General features: G+C 37.2%; 1 protein-coding gene across 1 annotated transcript; it reads left to right on the forward strand.

Annotated features, from left to right (window-relative positions):
- Positions 1–1,806: 1,806 nt before the first annotated feature.
- LOC137261159 (ethanolamine kinase 1-like) lies at positions 1,807–16,105 on the forward strand. The gene is made up of 8 exons (XM_067798862.1): positions 1,807–1,946; positions 3,703–3,962; positions 6,946–7,092; positions 7,779–7,921; positions 9,715–9,798; positions 10,560–10,720; positions 11,725–11,798; positions 12,201–16,105. Exons 1-8 carry the CDS (start codon positions 1,827–1,829, stop codon positions 12,274–12,276), a joined length of 1,065 nt encoding a protein of 354 aa, XP_067654963.1. The 5' UTR covers positions 1,807–1,826; the 3' UTR covers positions 12,277–16,105.
- Positions 16,106–19,490: the final 3,385 nt, after the last annotated feature.

Here is a 19,490-nt window from a genome sequence, read left to right on the forward strand (position 1 = left end):
TAGCAAGCCGCGTTTACATGCACCGTTTACCCCCTGGGGCAAATCTGCCTCCAGGAGGCACATTTCGTCATGTAAAAGGTACATAGAGTGAGTGAGTGAGTTTGGTTTGGTTTTACGCCGCTTTTAGCAATATTCCAGCGATATCACAGTTGGGGACACCAGAAAATGGGCTTCACACATTGGACCCATGTGGGAGGTACTTTACTTTTATCTTCAGGGCATTGTAGCAGGTATAGTATACGTCATTACATATTAATATTTATTAATCGCCCGTGGAAGATACTGCAGTGTATTATTTTTACGGCAGTATGACACTAGTGTAATTCCGCTAGACATATAACAACATAATGGTTCACAGCTATGACGTCACAATGCTAATGCCGCTGTCATAATGGTATTAGACCTTGCTTGACTCGCTGAAAATTGAGAGTCATCACACTGTAGGCAATTTCGGGCAGTTGCTATCAAGCAGTTGCTGGCGAGTAATAAACAGAATACTTAACTCGCTTCCGTTAAAAACCATTTTAGTAAACTCGTGAAAGAGTTAGTATCAAACTCGATTTCACTCGTTTGATACCAAATCATTCACTCGTTTGATAAAAATGGTATTATACGCGGAAGGTCGTTTAGTATATTTTATTGTCGTCACAATAGGGTCAAAGTTCTTGCGTAACAAGGTCAAAACTTACAGTGGTTTAACATTGGCGCCATTCTAGTCTATCCTCTCGTAATGGAACATTTTTTTCATTACGTCACAATGACACAACGTCACGGTACATGTCAGTTTCCATGGTCTGTTATAGTAAACTACACCGTTGCATCCCGTCTCTTGGGTGACAGTAGCGTCGCTCAGCTAACATCACTGGTGGAAACACTGCGTTTACCCAGTTTACCATGTTTATTTGGAACATTCGACAAGTGCGTTCAGATTTGACCAATCAGAGAAAAGGGGATTTCCCTTTGATTACTTACTTGAATGATGTTTTGGAGCATTACTAAAATTCGTGTTTAAAACATGTATGTATGTATGTGTGTGTATGTGTGTGTGTGTGTGTGTGAATGTATGTGTGTGTGTATATGTGTGTGTGTTTTGTGTGTGTGATGTGGTGTGTGTGTGTGTGTGTGTGTGCGTGTGTGTGTGTACATGTATAAGAAGATAAGAAGAAGTTTATGAAATAATCACACGGAACGGGTCTCCTCCTTCGGGTTTCACTTATATCTTCCTACATATAAGGTTACAGTGAAACATGTAGGTGAAGATTCGTCTTCGTGCATATATATGTATATCATATCCATGTTTTGCAACAGCGTGTTGACCACGTTCCATGTATGAATGAATTAATATGAGTGACGCACTCTTAATCCACTTAGAGGGAACTGCCCACACGACTTTATCGATGACATGATTTTAGTTCGTGGTGAAACAACTTTGATCGAGATACCTTATCATGTTTACATATTCATTTCAATTTTGTCTTGATATTATAGGTTATATATTCGTTCTATATTTGCATAAACATGTATGGCAATAAATATTAATTTCAATCACGATTTCAACGTCATATAAGAAAAATGAACGAGCTGTTGCCATGGAAACTGGCGACCTTAATACTGTTGATCTCCGTTTATCTCGGCTAATATAGACATTTGTGACCAATTCGTGTTATTCCGGGACAAGCCGAAAGGAAACTTTTAGGAGGTTACGGAAAGGGGCGAATGGTGACGAATGCCATGAGGAAAGCTAGATCTTCCGTGATACAGTGCAGTTCGCTCTGTGTTCACTGGAACGCTCCGATTGTGAGAGTGTAGCAGACAGTTCTCCCAACATGGCTGCCTCTATTCCTCACTACGAGTTTTCAGTGGACACATCAAAGATCCAGGATGGCGCGAGGGAAATCATCAGACGTGTTAAACCTGCATGGGATATACATAATCTTAAATTTAAGGTAATTGTAATATTCAAGTGCTTATAACTGTCGCTGAAACGTTTGGGGATAGCTCGGTGAGTGGCCTCACAGTCACAGTCACAACTTTGTGACATAAGTCAGGAAAACACTGTCGTTTACGATGTTTGTTTTCACAACGTTTGCATACATTCTATCTTCATTTCTTACAATGATTTGTTGTTTTGCTTTTAGTTGTCTATGTTCATTTTGGCCTTGAGACTTAAATTTCAAAATCGTGAAAGTGATCGGGAGATTAACCCTTTTAGTTATCACCGATATCATAATAAATTCTTGTGATAGAACCTTAATGGTAAATGTAAAATAAAGTACAAACAGATACGTAATGGCAAAAAAGTCTATATCTGTATACTCTCATATGTCAACGGCATAAGAAGGTCAAGCCAATCCAAGTATGCAGAAGTGGAATATAACCAACTTTTGTGGAAGTTTTTGCCCTTCCTGGTAGGTTATGTTCCGTTTGTCTCCATATGAGATTGAAATTGCGAAATAACTCAAAATCGGACATAGTCAGGAAAATGTCAGTACAGCACATGCATTTGAATACTGTGTACTCAAGTATGTATGCTGTTTGTTATTTTCACTCATCACTGGAAAAAGTTTATAGGGAAGTGTAAAGGAAAAATGTGGATGCAACTTTAGAATACAGCACCACAATTTATCCAGAGGAAGTTACTTTAACCTAACCCTAAACCTACGATCTCAAATAGTGAAATTGCTGTGGTGGAAAACTATATACACACAAGTTAAAATGTTACGTCATGTATGCATAAGTCTGTAGTAAATTATAGCATGAAAGAATTATGTATCATTATTTATAAGACATTCTGCCATTTGTGCATCCTAAGCCCACATCAAAATGTTGTCACATGATCATGTGACATTATGTTGATTCTGTAGTATTATTTACCACATTAACCATCTACTGTACTGAAGCATGTTGTGTGAGAGAACAAAATACTGTAAGTTTCTGTCATATATTCTACACAGATATCAACTACCACAAGTCTGGTTTAATAATCAAGCTTTTCATCATATGTTTATCACAGATCATTTGATCAAGCTTGCACTGAGTGTCTACAGGAGACTTGTGGAAAATAGACTGCACTCTTTACTTTTTCATCATTCTGGTTGATGTTATTAGTAATAACAACAGATAACTGATAATGAATTTTGAACCAGAGGGCTCTAAACTAAGTAGAACCTGCAATGCCTTTTAAATATTCCTTTAAGTGAATGTAGATTCCTTTTATTGGAGAGTGTGATCAGCACTTGACGGTTGACAGATGAGTAAACTGTAACACAGAAAGTTACTGTAAAATTTCATTTGATGCAGTACTCTACACCAAGTTCTTTTAAGGGTTCCTTTATGATAAAACATTTGCTTCACATTTACATATTGGCTTTCATGTGCAACATGCACATGAGCATACTAAGCACATAAAAACACAGGGTTTTATCTTGACTTACGAATGTGCGGGACCTGGAAACCCCATATATACATACATTTTAAGGATTTTATGGTATTTTCGTAGTTTTCTCTGTCCAGTCTCGAATTTTGTGTGTATTGGATGCACATTTGTATGTCATGTAAAACCCCACACGCATATACACACTATCACGCTCAAGCATGCATGCACACACACATACACACATGTGTGTATGCACATACACACTTGTGAAAAGCACCACAGTCTGAGCCAATGGTCATGCTAAATCAGTAAATGTGTACTTACAGCATTTCACAGAGGGAATTACCAATGCTCTTGTTGGAGGATACCAGCCAGACAACAAAGATGACATGGTTCTTGTACGGATCTATGGGGAGAAGACAGAGTTGATCATTGACAGACAGGCAGAAAAGGATACCTTCATCCTGCTGAGTGGGGCAGGATGTTCCCCACCCCTCTATTGCACCTTTACCAATGGCATGGCTTATGGCTTTGTGAAAGGGGTGCCTCTTGACGAGAAAATGGTGAAAGATGCTAATATAAGGACGTAAGTGAATGTTTGTAAATAAAATTAATGTCAGTAAACATTGATAATGACATGTGAATATAAATCAATGTCATCAGACTTGCCCCATTGCTTGCTTTGTTTATCTTAATTTGGGAGAAAAGTTGCCATTGGTGAAATGGTGCAACAGTGTTTTCAACGTGATGATATGACACATTTTCTGCAAGCTTTTCTTTTGGAACTTGTTCATATATACAGTATGTCCTTTGACAAATTTCATGATGCTGAAAGTGATGATGACCACTGAGCTCATTTTAGAAATAAATTTATGTAAGAAATGCTGATTCTTATCCTGCCTGTCTTTGATGTATGCCACGTGCATATGTTGATTTGAAAAATAAAACCCAAACTCAAGTAAAAAAATTCTACTTTAAACAAATTCATGAATATTAATTCTTGTGATCTCGAATATCAAATAGAATTCACGAAGGAATGTGGTTCAACTCACTGAATACGTGAATGTATAACAAGCCTACTTTGTAATATGACTGAGTCATATTTAGATGCTGCAATATGCCAAACATTTTGCAGTGCATAAAATATCTGCTGTTATTGCACATGACTTCAGTGTTGGTTCCCATGCCATGATATCGAATTATCAGCCTTCTCAGATACATCAGTGATTTATTCCATATTTACATGATGTGTATTGATTTATTATATGATAGCTTTTATACTGTTTAGTGTAATACAGATCTCACACCAACGCTTATATATGTGATATGGTTACAACTATCAAATTGTTGTTTTGATACAGTTTGCCAAAAATGTTTTAGTCTGCTTACTATGCTAACTCGAACTTGCCTTCTAGCTTCATTTCTGTAGGTGTTTAAAACATGATATTACCTGAGCCTATGGGTGAAATGGTGCATCACGGCATTGGTAGAACTGCTATATTTTGCCTTCAGTACGATATACCATAACACTGTCTCAAAGTTTTGTCTTTTCGTCTTTCATATAATCATTTTATTAGCTTTTCAAAACTTTAATAAAATGTCTACAAATCCAATGATTGTGTCAAAATGAATCAGAGTTTGGCTTTTATTGTCAATTTTCTGCATTATGATCATATCTCATATACTGAACCGCAGCCCTGCATCCCAGTAATTACCATAACATGGTAAGAGCATACCATTTCACGCCTACCTGAACCTATTGACAGATTGCTAAAGCTGACATTCACCTCGCTGTCACTAATTAACAGACGAAACAACAAACGCCATTTTTGATGTATTATCAGGGATTGGGAAAGGCAGGAGTCATGGCACATTTTTCACATTAGAATAAAAAATGGCCCATTAAAGTTTACTATTGATACAAGGGCAGTGGCCCATTCAAAATTCAGGAAATGGCTAATAATCCTGAAAATGGCCAATTGTCAAAGTTCTTTTTCCCAATCCCTGTTTTATTTACTTTAATAGTTTGTCTGAACTTGACAGAAGACGTAACTGTAAAAGATTCAATAGTTTGTTTTTGTAGTATGGGAATAAAGAAAAATTTCCACGGTAATTAAGCAAATCTAGTCAATTAGTGGGGCAGAGGGTACTGGTATAGTTAATAGACAAACAACATTTTTCTGAACAGCATCAACTTGTCTTGTGACTTTTTGTTCGGAAGGTCATATGATAAGAATATTGGCTGTAACAATGGTAATTCAGACACCATGACGAGACATTTTTCTTCTCCTTCTGAAGATTGTCATGCACAAATGATGAAGGCAAATCAAAAATGGTCTTTTAAATTTCATTCTGGAGCAAGTTTGTTGCCATCTTTCAATAGTGGTGCACCTTCATTTTTTTTCCAGTTCAAATTTGTTGTATTTTAACCAAGGAAAACGCATACAGACCACAATTAATTCCTTAATGTACTCCTTTCACATGTTTTGAGTGTAAATACTATGTACTGGTATTATATTGGTAGCCATTTACTTAAAGAGGTAGTACCTGCTGTGTTTCCATGTGAATTACATAATTTACAATGCATAACCACAATGGCTGATGAGTAGTATTTCATTGTTCCAAGGAAAAGTGAGTAAGTGATTGAGACTAGTTTTACACTGCAGTCAGCCATATTACAGCTCTATGGTGACAGTGTGTAAATAATCGAGTCGGATGAGACAATCCAGTGATCGACAGCATGAGTATCTATCGACACAGTTGGGAACCAATGACATGAATCAACGAAGTCTGTGAGCCTTACCACTTGTACCCATTACCACTTGTACCCATTAGTCATCTCTTACCACAAGCATGGGTTATTGAAGACTAATATTCTAACTGGGCTTTCATGGGTTAAGTAAATATTCCACACATCACGAGTCTAAATGTGAGCGTTCAATTCTCATGCACATTTATACATTTGAGTTACTGAAGATCAATTCTAACCAGGATCAGGGGGTGATGTAAGGAGGAGAAGGGATTAACTGGAGTGTAGCATAACAACAATGGCTTGTGAGTGTTGTGTGATCTACTGAAAGGAAGAACTATCTAATATGTCGTTTCATGCACAGATGGCATCTGTCACCAATATTTATAGATCAACCTGTTTGAGATATTATTTGTGTGCATTTTTGTGATTGTTGTTAACTAGGTGAGTCAGTGCATCAGTGAATGGTTATCAGACACATTGCAAACTACAGATCGATACCATAGCAGTTGTTAGTACAGTTGTCTCAAAGCAATACACAGTCACACAGGTCATGCACTCATTACATCTTTGTTACCAAGAAGATTGAGTTGTTTAGTGGTTAAAGCGTTCAGTTGTCACATTGGAGGGCTGGGATCATTTCCCCACATGGGTACAATAGATAAAGCCTATTTCTTGGGTCCCTCACCACTATATTGCTCAAATGTTGCTAAAAACTGTATTGTTCAGATTCCATTATATATACCTGGAATAAAACTAAACTCACTCACACACTCTGTATTATAAAATGGAAATTAATAATTGTTTTCTTTTGTTTCAGTCTTATAGCCAAGGAAGTTGCCAAACTGCATTCACTTAAGAAATCAGATGAAGGTTCCTCTAATCCTGTACCCTATGTCTTCACAAAAATACAGAACTTTATCAACTTAGCACCTGACAGTTTCCCCGAGCAAGAGAGACAGAAGATGTAAGGATTCTGATTTTATAAATTATTTAATGATTATGTTTCATTACCGTTTACTTTGAATAATTTAAAAAATTGAACCCCACCTTTACCAAACTGCTCTGTCAGGAAATTACATTCAATATAAGGGTAGGTGTGATTGATCTCAGGACGGCATCATTTACACACTCTTTCCTCCTCATGTATGTATTACATTTTAGTGGCAAACAAGGATAAGTTGGACCTGTGCAGGCAACGTGTTTATGTAAAGTACTAGTAGGTGGTGTACGGCAGTGAGCAAACCCATCTGGTTTGTGAAAGGTAAAGCAGATGCAGGTTAGTGCACGTGCAGTGCATGATAATGAAATTGATTCAACAGGTAGCTGCACACACCTTGCTCATAAGATTCACATCATTGATGTAGCAAGTCAGTAATATTGTACCCTTCGCTCTCAACTGCAAGCGCCAGTAGGCAGCACTCATACATGCTAAAATGGGTCATTTGTCAGGTTGGTGTTCAGCTTATCCTTGTTTGCCAGTAAATTTAAATATGATTTAGTTATTATGTGGTTTTCATGGCAATAAGTTTAGTTTGCTCCAAAAGTAGGGTCAGTAGTTTCCTCTGGTTTTACATATAACAATGTCATAAGTATATTGTTCTCGCAAAGATGGTGGTATTTCATCCTGTGATTCATCCTGTTGAAATTCAGGTTTGAGAGTGAGTTAAAGTCCAAGGCAGCAATTCAAGAAGAGTTCAACATGTTGAAGGGGCACATGGAGTCTCTCACCTGTGACGTGGTCTTCTCCCACAATGACTTGCTGCTGCAGAACATTGTGTTTGACAGTCAGTCAAGTGAGTTGCAGTCATCTCTTGCAGCTCACCTCCACAGCACTTAACATGCTTAAGATGGCAACTGATACATATGTATGATTTTTCCTTATCCTGACTCATGCTTTAAATGCTTATCTCCTCTTCCTGGCGAAGGTAGTGGAACACCTGAAATCCTTTGAAGTTCCCGTCTAAAGGAAGCGGACGTAAAATTCACACTCACACATGAATTACCTCACCTCCCGCGCACATGGTCAGCTGATCGGCCATGATACTCACTCTCTCCCTATCGCCTGACCAGGGCGGCTGGAGGCACCTGGGGTCCCGTATACGACGATAAGTTTTTCATTCTTTTGCTCTTTCAAACTAAATTTGTGTTGTATGCGGTATTTGGATTGTATATATGTATTATTATTATTCAAATTTGTTATTATTGTGGCTTTATCTAGCAAGTATTCCATCAAATGAGACTAAGTTTCAGTTGATGAAATCGTGTTTGCAGTGCAGATTCTGACTGTCAGCGGTTGACCCGCATTTACTTTGTCTGGCATGTAAGCCCTTATGCTTTGCTCATACTCGTAAATTTTGTATAAATTTGTCTGAAGCAGAATTCATCACTGGCATTCATCAGTTTGGGCCACTTGTCATTGCTCAGCAACTAACAGTTCCCCAAAGGCACTGACTTTACTCACCCGATTTATCACGTGACTTGTGGAAGCCAGACACTCTCCGGAGTATATTGGTGGAAAGTCCATGCGCACATCTTGAATAGACTAGCATGAGTGATTAGGACCCTGTACTCATTATGAAGATATTTGTACATGAAGGAGAGTTGCATCTAGTCTCGATTGCTATATCTTCACATTTAGTTGCATCAGAAACTAGCAGGACGCTAGTTACTTTTGATGTCATCACGTGCCAGTCAACGAGGCCTTCTACGGAAGACAAGTTCGGCTGGATGTGATCCCCCCCAAATCTACAATGAATATGAGAAGAATAGGACTGAATTATTGCTGTTATAAGTTCCCGTTAGGGGGAAATTATTGGATGTAATTTGGAACAGCCAGCAGAATCCATCTTGGTCTGACTCACTGCCGTTTCCGTCAGATTCTGTAAGCAATTAAGCATGAGTCAGGATAGGGGAAAATATGTAATTTTCTGAATAAAATTGATATTTTATACTTATCCTGAGTCATGACGAAAGCCCTCACAGCCGCCCCTCACAGACACGCTGAATTCTCATATTCTTGTGTGAGGAGAGAGTGAGTATCATGGCCGATCAGCGCAGGACCATGTGCGCAGGAGGTGAGGTAATTCATGGGTGAGTGTGAATTTTATGTCTGCTTCTTTCAGAAGTTAACTTCAAAGGATTTCAGGTGTTCCACTACCTTCGCCCAGAAGAGGAGATAAGCAATTAAGCATGAGTCAGGATAGTATAAAATATCAATTTTAATCAGAAAATTACATTAATCTCCCTCCATATCTTCCCTCCCCCCCTCTCTCTCTCTCTCTCTCTCTCTCTCTCTCTCTCCATATCTTCCCTCCCTCTCTCTCTCTCTCTCTCATCAGCTCTTTTCTTTTGTTACTAGTATTTGGTTCTTTTTAATTATCTATTTTGTTGTGTCCAACTTATGATCAACAGTCAGTTAACAATTTTCGGCATGTTATCTGTGTAGGATTAACAGATAACAGAAACACTATGAGCATGATAAGCTGGAGCCTTAGTGCAGTTAGATGCAGTCAAGTTTTGACTTAGTTAATGAAAATATATCAGCCCTTTACAATGTGTCAAATCAGTTTCAAAGTTTTTGTTTCAGATAGAATTGGGTTTATAGACTACGAGTATGGCTTTTACAACTTCCAAGCATTTGACATTGCTAATCATTTCAACGAGTATGCTGGTGAGTGAAGATTTATTTTGATATGTCCAATTGAAACATATAACACAAATATTTAGAGTAAGGAGGATCTATTCTTCTTTTAACAATTCAAAAACAAACAAAAAAGACATGGTAGAAGACCATACAAGTTGTCTTCATGGGTTGTATAGTGTGATAAAGAGAACGTTTTACCAGTCTTAGATATTCAGTGTGTAATTTCTTGATTATATCTCCATGTTGTGAGGGGAAGTGAGGTAGCCCAGTGGTTAAAGCATTCTATCATCAGGCCAAAGAACCTGGTTTGATGCCCACATGGGTGAAATGTATGGAGCCCATTTCTTGTGTGCCTCGATGTAATATTGCTGAAATTTAAAAAAAAAACAGTGTAAATTTAAACTCACTCTCCATTCTATTGTGTTTTGTTTGGAATTGGTTTGACTTGAAATCCTGAAACAATGAGATGAATGTGATGTCACTATGATCACATCCTAAACAAGTAAATTAGAACAGACTATTATAATTGAGATGTAATACACTGTTATTGAGAAGACTGGAGTTGCATGAAGTCACTTCATGGTGAATGGATGGATGACACTTAGAGAGCCAGTTTCAATTAAGTGAATGTTCACACAGCATGTTTCAGACCTTGATACATCTATTTGTATAATTGCTGTTTTGACTGAGTGCCAGGATTCACTTAAAAGTATTGAAATCAGAACCAAAAAGGAAGCTGTTCCTTTTTGAATTGCTATAGACTTAACAGAGATTTCTTTTATTTTCAGGTGTAGATGAAGTAGATTACAGTCGTTTTCCTGACCGCGACTATCAGTTGTCTTGGATACGTATTTACCTGGAGGAGTATTATTCACTTATCGGGAGACATTCAACTGTCAGGGATACTGATGTGGAGAGACTTTATGTACAGGTCAACAAGTGTGCCTTAGTGAGTAGTCTCCCTTAGATTATAAACCCGTTACACAAAACGAAATGTTTTCACTCAGACTTCTGCAAGACTGTTATACTGTTTTTCAAAATCATCGAGGCTGTCAACAGTCATGTTTGGGTACAGTCTTTCCTTTAAACTACAATAAAAGTACAAATTCCGACTCTTTTATCCTGTATATTTTCCCATCACAGCAATCTGAACACTTCAACCCCAGTGCCACATGAAATATCACCTACCTGAACACACATTAGGCCTTAGTCATTGTGATGAAAGTGACTGCATTAAATGTTTAAAGTTAAGATCGGTTTTAAAACATTGATTGCTACCATAAGTATACTTGTAGGTACAATCCATGTCTGGCCAAAGTTGACACTATTTTATGGGGATGTATGATGATCATTGCATCACAACTTACTGTCAGCATATTCAGGGCTAGTTCGTTGTTTAACACCACACTCAGCAATGTGGTGGTGGGGTAGTCAAGTGGTTAGGTGTTTCCTCATCACACTGAAGACCCAGGTTTAATTCCCAACAAAAATGTGATGTGTCAAACCCATTTGTGTTGTCCACCCTCATGATATTGCTGGAATATTGCTAAAAGTGGGGTAAATAATAAAGTTTGGACCAAACAGTCAAGTCATGAACATCATGAACATCATTCTACACCAGTGACGTGTCAACCAAGTCAGCGAGTCTGACCATGGGGACACCTGATCCCATTTGTTAGTCACCTCTTGCAACAAACATGGGTTACCGATGACCCAATTCTAATCCAGATCTTCATGGGCTGACCTGTATATATCATGTAGTTTACAAGTATCTCATTCTCAGCTCACCATAGGGACCTAATGTCAGTGGTGTTATAGTTTTACCATGCATCAAGATACCACTTGTAGCATTAAATTCCAGTAAGACCTGTCAATTGGCTGAAAAGAATACAGGGAAATTATATGTTTGTTTCTGCATCAATCCAACATGATGTCCTTGTCCTTCTATTGCAGGGTTCTCATTTCTTCTGGGGAGTCTGGGCTCTTATACAAGCACAAAACTCCAAGATTGACTTTGACTTCCTTGCGTAAGTATGTTTGCCGCTAGTAATGAAAAGTGTGTCGTTATTTGGGATTCTCAGTCAAAATTGGCCACATGGTTGAATTGTGTCACCTAACTGAAGGGGTAGTGAGGTAGCCTTGTGCTTAAAAGTTGTTGAGTGAGTGAGTGAGTGAGTTTAGTTTTACGCTGCTTTTAGCAATATTCCAGCAATATCACAGCGGGGGACACCAGAAAATGGGCTTCACACATTGTACCCATGACGAGCGAACGCTTTAACCACTAGGCTACCCCACCGCCCCTGAAAGTTGTTGAAATCTTAACGTTCAGTAGTAATTTGTATAAGCAACGTGCTCTGATAATGCGATGGCTTTTAGCATCAGAACTATTTATTTACCATGTTAATCTTGATATCCAATTTGTCTTTCAGATACTCAGTTACAAGATTTAAGGAATATTTCCGAAGACGGGATGAGTTCTTGTCTTTGAAGGAGCCTCAAATGTAAACCGTCAACCACAGTGAAATTTACTTTCAGTCAAATATTCAAAGGCATCAGTATCCAAAAACTCATTTAATTAGGGTTTAGTAATGCCGGGAAATATTGTATGCATATTTTGCAATGCATAGAGGGCATATGTATGAAAGAGATATTGCTCTAATTCTACACACAGCGGAAGCTGTAGAAACCAGTACTCATTGGGACTGAAGAATTAATCTAGTTTAGACAATGTGCTGGATTGTAGAGCTGATGATAAATGCACAAGCCACAGATAGGACAGAAATTTTGTGCCGGTGTTGTATTTGCCGTATTGGACAGATGCTGGTTTCGACAGCTTCCACTGTAGTGCTCTTTAAAAAATAGGGGAACTTCATTTTTATTTTACTATTGAAAAAATTGGGAGATATGTCATAGTTAGTCAGTGTTGATATGATAATAATAAATGTTGTGAAAATGCATCACCACATACTCTTCCTTATCACCTTAGTGGTTTGTACAGTGATCACTCTTGACAGATGATTGGAGTATGATGTGAAATTTGCATATGTACTATTTTCGTTTTCAAACAGATAAAAACAGCTAGGAACAAGCACATACAAACAATGACCCATGATGATTGTCAGAACTGATGGTCTACAGTGATTATTGACCTTCTTGCAAACTGTCAATATCAAGAATGACACCCCATGCATGTGTATGGGGCTACTGCGTTGTGCATGTGCATCACATGCGTTGTGTTTAGGGGTGGTGATAAAGAGAAATGGTGGTGTGTTTATAAGATGTCTGTCTTAGAAAAGTTTGTTCATGCATAAATATACTTCCTTTCCAAATAGAAACTTCATGTTCCCCTACTTTTTTATCCCCTCGGCATGTAATGCATGGCGATATAGTCGACACATCCATCCGTCCGTCCATAATTATTTTGTTTCCGTAGCATAACTCAGAAACCGTTCAATACTTTTAGACTAAACTTGATAGATATAATAATCTCAACCTATAGTTGTGCCTTTTGCTATTTACACAGTTTTGGCATTTATATTTTTTTTGTTTTTCCATGGAACATTTGGTGTTAGTCTAATGGTGGGGTGGGGTGGGCTTTGTTTCCGGAGCAGAACTCAAAAACTTTCAATATTTTTGTGCAAAACGTAGGAGATATATCAATCAGAACCTGAAGTAGTGCCTTTTGCTATTTACAGGTTTTGGGGATTTATTATTTTCTCGGTGTCCATGGAAACGTTTCGGACATAGTCTCAAAAGTGAGAGGTGTGTTTCGTTTCTGGAGCAAATCTCAAAAACTTTGTAATATCTGTTAGCAAAAGTTGGTAGATATGTGTGGCAGACCCCAAAATGGTGCCTTTTGCTCTTTACAGGTTTTTGTGATTTATTAATTTCTCGGTTTCCATGGAAATGTTTCGGACTTAGTCTCAAAATGGAGGGATGGGCTTTGTTTCTGGAGCGGAACTCAAAAACTTCTAAATATCTTTCTGCAAAACTTGGCAGATATGTAGGGGAGACCCTAAAGTGGTGCCTTTTGCTATTTACGGAGTATTGAGATTTATCATTTTCCCAGTTTCAATGGAAACGATTCTGACTTAGTCTCAAAATTGAGGGATGGGCTTTGTTTCCGGGGCACAAGTCGAAAAGTATTCAATATCTTACAGCAAAACTTGGCAGATATTTCAAGCAGACCACAAAGTGGTGCCTTTTGCTATTTACAATGTTTTGGCATTTTTATTTTTCCTGGTTTCCATGGAAACAATTCTGACTTAGTCTCAAAATGGACGGATAGGCTTCGTTTCCAGAGCACAACTCAAGAACCATTTTATATCTTTCAACAGATCTTGGCAGATATATGAGACGGATCTTGAAGTGGTGCCTTTTGCTGTTTACAGATATATGGCATTTATATTTTTCATGACTCCAATGGAAACGATTCAAACTTAGTCTAAGAAAACATCAAATAACTGTCAGATGATTTGTCCTTTCAAATATGTGGGGGCCGGGGGGATATGTCATCTTCTGATGACTCATGTTTTAAAGAGTATAGCTAGTCTTTTGAGTTAGATGTAAAGTAGTTGTCAGCACTATATATTTATATATAATTATCACCCATGTGGTGAAACATAACCAGTGTCATGTATCATAGCTTGTGTCCTCTTTTGCTGAGCAACCGTTGTTTCTGTGTATCATAATTTGTGAAATCATTAAACAGATGAACATGATGTCAATGAATTGGGCCATTACACTTGCTTACAGTGGTATACTGCACAAGTGTACATGAAAAAAATGGATAAGCAAGTGTGCCATTACTTATATGAAACTGCTGCAAAGTTATGTATTGCCAGAGTGAGAGCAAGTAGGACAAAACAAAATTTCATGTGCATTTCATGTGTAGTATAACACAGTATGTATAAATACATTGAATAGGCATATAATGATTCTTTGGAAGAAGTGGATATATTAACCCTGGGATATATACCTGGCACTGCTGTAGTTTTTTGTTTGTGAGAATCTCTTTAACAGTAGACTTCCTATTCACAAGATGTTTTAGCTAAGTCAAATCTATGCATTTTGCAACTTTGTTTTACATGTCTTACGTCTTAAATTAGTGTTTTTACATGTCTCACGTCTTAAATTAGTGTTTTAAGATGGGAGTTAAAATAAGCTGTCGGTTTGATTACCGTGGTGGTAATTTATACATGCATTGATATATTTTATGCATTTATTTTGTTTTTTGTAACAAGCCCTGAAGAGAAGATAGTGCTGATAAATGTTGAGGTCAGTTCTTTTACACCCGACATTTTCGTCATGTTAGTGTTAGGTCCAGTTTATAAATGATGGACATTACAGCCAAGTAGGTGTCCTTCAGAGATACAGCTAGCAATATGTGAAGATAATTATTTAAAAAAAATAGATTCTCCCAGAGTATGTAACAAAACCTAAAGCATGTGTGCCGTGGCCTTTTGTTGGTATGAAAAGAAATGATATAACAATGCTGTTATTTACTTCATACTCTTGCGAGAAGTTGTATCTTAAGGGGTACTTACTTGAATTTAACTACATTGGCATGACCAAAATTAAGCTTTTGCCTTGGTAATGGGCACAGGGTTCGCCCAAGATATTAATGTTTGGGGGTCAGGTTGACTCTGTGTGTACCAGAGTCCAATTTGACTAATATTTTTTTCAGGAATAAGCTTCGAAGTCTGAATTATCATGTGTAATTTCGAATCAGTTTGAAATCAGAAATCAATTTTATTAATTTATTATCTATAGCATTGAATTTTGTGGTTTTGATCAGTGGTTTTATTGCATCAGAAGGATGCAGTGTTTTGTTTTTTATGTGTATTTCACTTTACACTGTGTCATATATGCAGGTTTTCCACATCAAGGTGAGCCCTGTGTGCAACCTGTGAAGATCCGGGTTAGAACTGGTCTTCAGTAACATATGCTTGTACAATGGGATCGGGTGGGCAGGCTTGCTGATCTGGGTCTAGATTTTGGTAACTCTCTTAGCGCTAAGAGAGCTTCGAAAATCTAAGCCCAGGTGGACTCATGTCATTGTATCCTAATTGTTTAGATCAAAGCTCATGCTGATGCACTGTACTGATTGGAATATACAATGCCATTTGTGGAATGGAATAGATTCTAGTACTGCTGTATGGTATGACAGAGTCAGGCTCCTAATAGCCAGCACACAGTCAGTCACCTAACCCACTCAGCCCCCTTGGATGTGGAAATACCAGAATCAGTCCTTCACTGAGAAAGTGTAATTCTGAATAATGGCGAATATAACATGTCAGTAAACATGTATACATGGTACAGGATATCTGCCAAACAGAGGAAAAGGGAAAAATTGTACAAATTCAATTACTGTTCAAATACTGTAATCTCCAAATTATCATCACATAATTTATTTGGGTATGTGGTATCTAGAGCTGTATATTGAAATATAAATTGTAGTGCAAGATACTGATGTTCAGGTACCTGCATTGCAATACATATTGCAATATATTAGGAATTTAAAGGTCACATGCAACGTAAAACACAACTTTGCAGATTCTGATACCTTCGGTGTGCATTTACTGAAACAAATCCTCAAAAATGCCAGTTCAACCTATAAAGTTGAAAAAAAAACATGATGGAAAAAAGCCTGTGAAAGTGGAGTTCAAACAATTCAAACAAAAAGGTTTCAAAAGCTATGCTGCACTCATAACGCATGCACAGTGAATGGGTTCGCAGAGCTTGAAACAGTATACTTGCCTGGAGTATGAGGTCATGAGCAGTAGCCTAATCTCAGTTGTGTACACAAGCAAGTAAATAATCTACATGTTACATAAAAAAACATGTTGATTGTGACAAGCAGACTCTGTCACAGAAGAAACTCCATGGCTGGTTTATTCACACCTGTATGTCTGCCTGCCTGTCTGCTAAAGACAATATTGCAGTGCACAACTTCAATCTTTGACCACATGCAATTTGAAATTAACACCTATCGGGCTTATGAGCCATAAACAAAAAGCCGGCTGAGTGTATCTGCAAATTAACCAGTGGCCAATGAAAAGACTTTGTTACACTAGAGTGCACACATACTGGCTCTGTCTGGGTACAGTATCGCTTCATTTTGAGGGAGGTAAACACAAGTACACATTATTGCCCTTTTGATTTATATGCTTATAAGTTTATTTGTTCTTTCACCAATCATGAACAAGCGATAACTGTGTTTTAACTATGTTTGATTGTTTGCTTGCATGTGACCTTTAAGTGAGTGACACTAATTATGCATGTGTCAATCCTATTTTCTACATCACAAGTCCTTAAGCATATATGTGATGGTTCTGATAACAGCAGTTTCAAAGTATTGCTGTATCCCATTTTGTTTTCTAATGATGAAGGAAAACCTGTTGTGAATGAAAGTATTAGTAGGTACTAATTTATGGTAAACCATGAAGATAACCACGAAGATTTTTGGTATGATCTTTTACTCAGTATATCGGTTCTCAGTAAAATTATTGTAATACTGTGCAGTCCTACAGTGTTCAAATTGTTTAATTAATTTTGGTGAGTGGTGTCATTTGATCTATAGGGACAGATCAACTTCGAGTACACTTGTGAAAAGTGAAAAGAAAATACACATTTTATCGTTCCAGTATCAACAATACAGTAACATTCCTTCTAAATGAAAGGCATTTTACTTCTGGCATTTTGCTATGTGTATATGGCACAAGAAGGAATCCAAAACATTTTTTTTCTGGTAAGTTTACATTTTTGCCCCATAAAAACACAGGAATTTTATTTTTTGAGTGGGAAAAATGTATTTTTATTGTTTTTTTCTTTTTCTTTGAAAATATGACCAGCAGATCCATAGAACAAGAAACAAAATTGGTCAGGCCTTATTTCATGAGGCAGCAGGCTGATGATGCTTTCATATATCAGCAGTTTTTGGGACCAGCTATTCTTCATGTCCTTATTCCTATGTTAGCTCAACAGGACAACAATTATCATGACTCAGTGATACTTCCATTATGTTTGTAATATACTGGACAAAATAAGATAGGGATATTGGTATTTTTATGATTGATATTTATCAGTTAGTGAATAAATATATCATTGCTCAATATTTCAAAATTTGCATATGTCCCTAACTATTTTGTCCAGTATGTAATATGTGTAATATTTGGAATGATCTTTGTATCCAGTTTAGATCTGTATACTCAAGATAACTGGAGAATAGTTGCATTTATCCGGATGAACCTTTGATTATCTATGAGCCATGGACTTACATTTTGATGGAATTACTTCAAGTGAGTTGAGTTTTTAGTCCACTTTTAGAATTATCAGGGATGGATGCAGCTTTTCAAGAAAGTGGGGGTGCACACTTAACAAAATTTCACAATTTCTGGATCCACCTATGAATGTCCCAGCAATATGAGAGCAGGGGACACAGAAATGTGGTTCACACATCGCCTTCGTGTGGAGAATCTTTTTTTTCTCATGCCAGATGAGACCACAGATTAATTTGCATACATTCAGTAATCACAAAGGGATGTTAACAGTCACAATTACATTCAAGGCTATAGAATTTTGTGTTTATAGTTTGAGGTTTTCACTTAAAAAACATCAAGATTATAGGTTGGATTTTTGTTTTGTTATCCTTTAAAAATCAAGATCACAGTGACGAATAATTGTTTTATATTTACAGATGTTGGAGGACCAGGGTAGGGGTAGTTAAAAGGGTGGTGGGGTGTCCATTGTTTTTGAAGTTAAAGTACATTATCCCAGGAAGTTCTTGAAAAAAGTGATTATGCTTAAGAGTGTTGGAAGAAAGGGAATGTTCTTCCAAAGTGGAAACTTTCAGATGAATTGTACTACATGGCAGATTTGCCTCAAATTTTAACGTTGCTATATATTATAATGTGCTGAGTGCAATGAATAAAAGCATTTTATCATGGAAAAAGAGAGCATATTTTTTTTATATGAAAATCTTTGACACTATCAAAATCAAATATTTCTCATTTCAAAGCCAGTGTGTTGGCCTTGTCTCTAAAATTTATATAATGGAGTAGTGATTTTTATAAACATTCATTTCTCCATGACAGCTGTGGCAGGAACTGTTGAGACACTATATCTACATGTATTATTACTAAAACATTAAGTGGTCACAGAGAATCGCAGGTGGTCATGAGGCATAGATTTTAAACATGTATTTGAACCTGGTAGCTCATACATTTTAACTACCATACACAAACTAGAATGTTTTACTTTTAGATCATGTTACATGGGTGGATTACATGAATGAATTAGATGAGAATATTCTAACTGTATTTACTGTAAATGTCTTATAATCAAAATTTTGCAGATGTTTTACTGTAGGGGAAATGTAAGTAGTATTTATAGTGGTGGTGGACATAGGATATCTCATCCTCCATATTTGTGTGACTGGCGTAGAGTCAGATTTAGATATATACATCTGTTGAACGCACATTATTACATTTTGCTGAAATGCATATGAGTATAATTAATAACAGTGAGACATGAGGAACCTGCAGTTCTGATGAAGACAGAGTTGACAGGGATTTCAACTTCTTTCAAAGCAATGTTTCTGAATAGATGCTACCATCAAGAAAGTGTGATATCCGTAGACTAGCATAAGAAGCAGAATGTTCCCCACATCAACCTGCCTTCAACGCAGCGGAGCCTAAATGTCTTCAGGAATGACAAAC

The sequence above is a fragment of the Haliotis asinina genome, chromosome 14, assembly GCF_037392515.1.
Source record: "Haliotis asinina isolate JCU_RB_2024 chromosome 14, JCU_Hal_asi_v2, whole genome shotgun sequence".
Lineage (NCBI taxonomy): Eukaryota > Metazoa > Mollusca > Gastropoda > Lepetellida > Haliotidae > Haliotis > Haliotis asinina.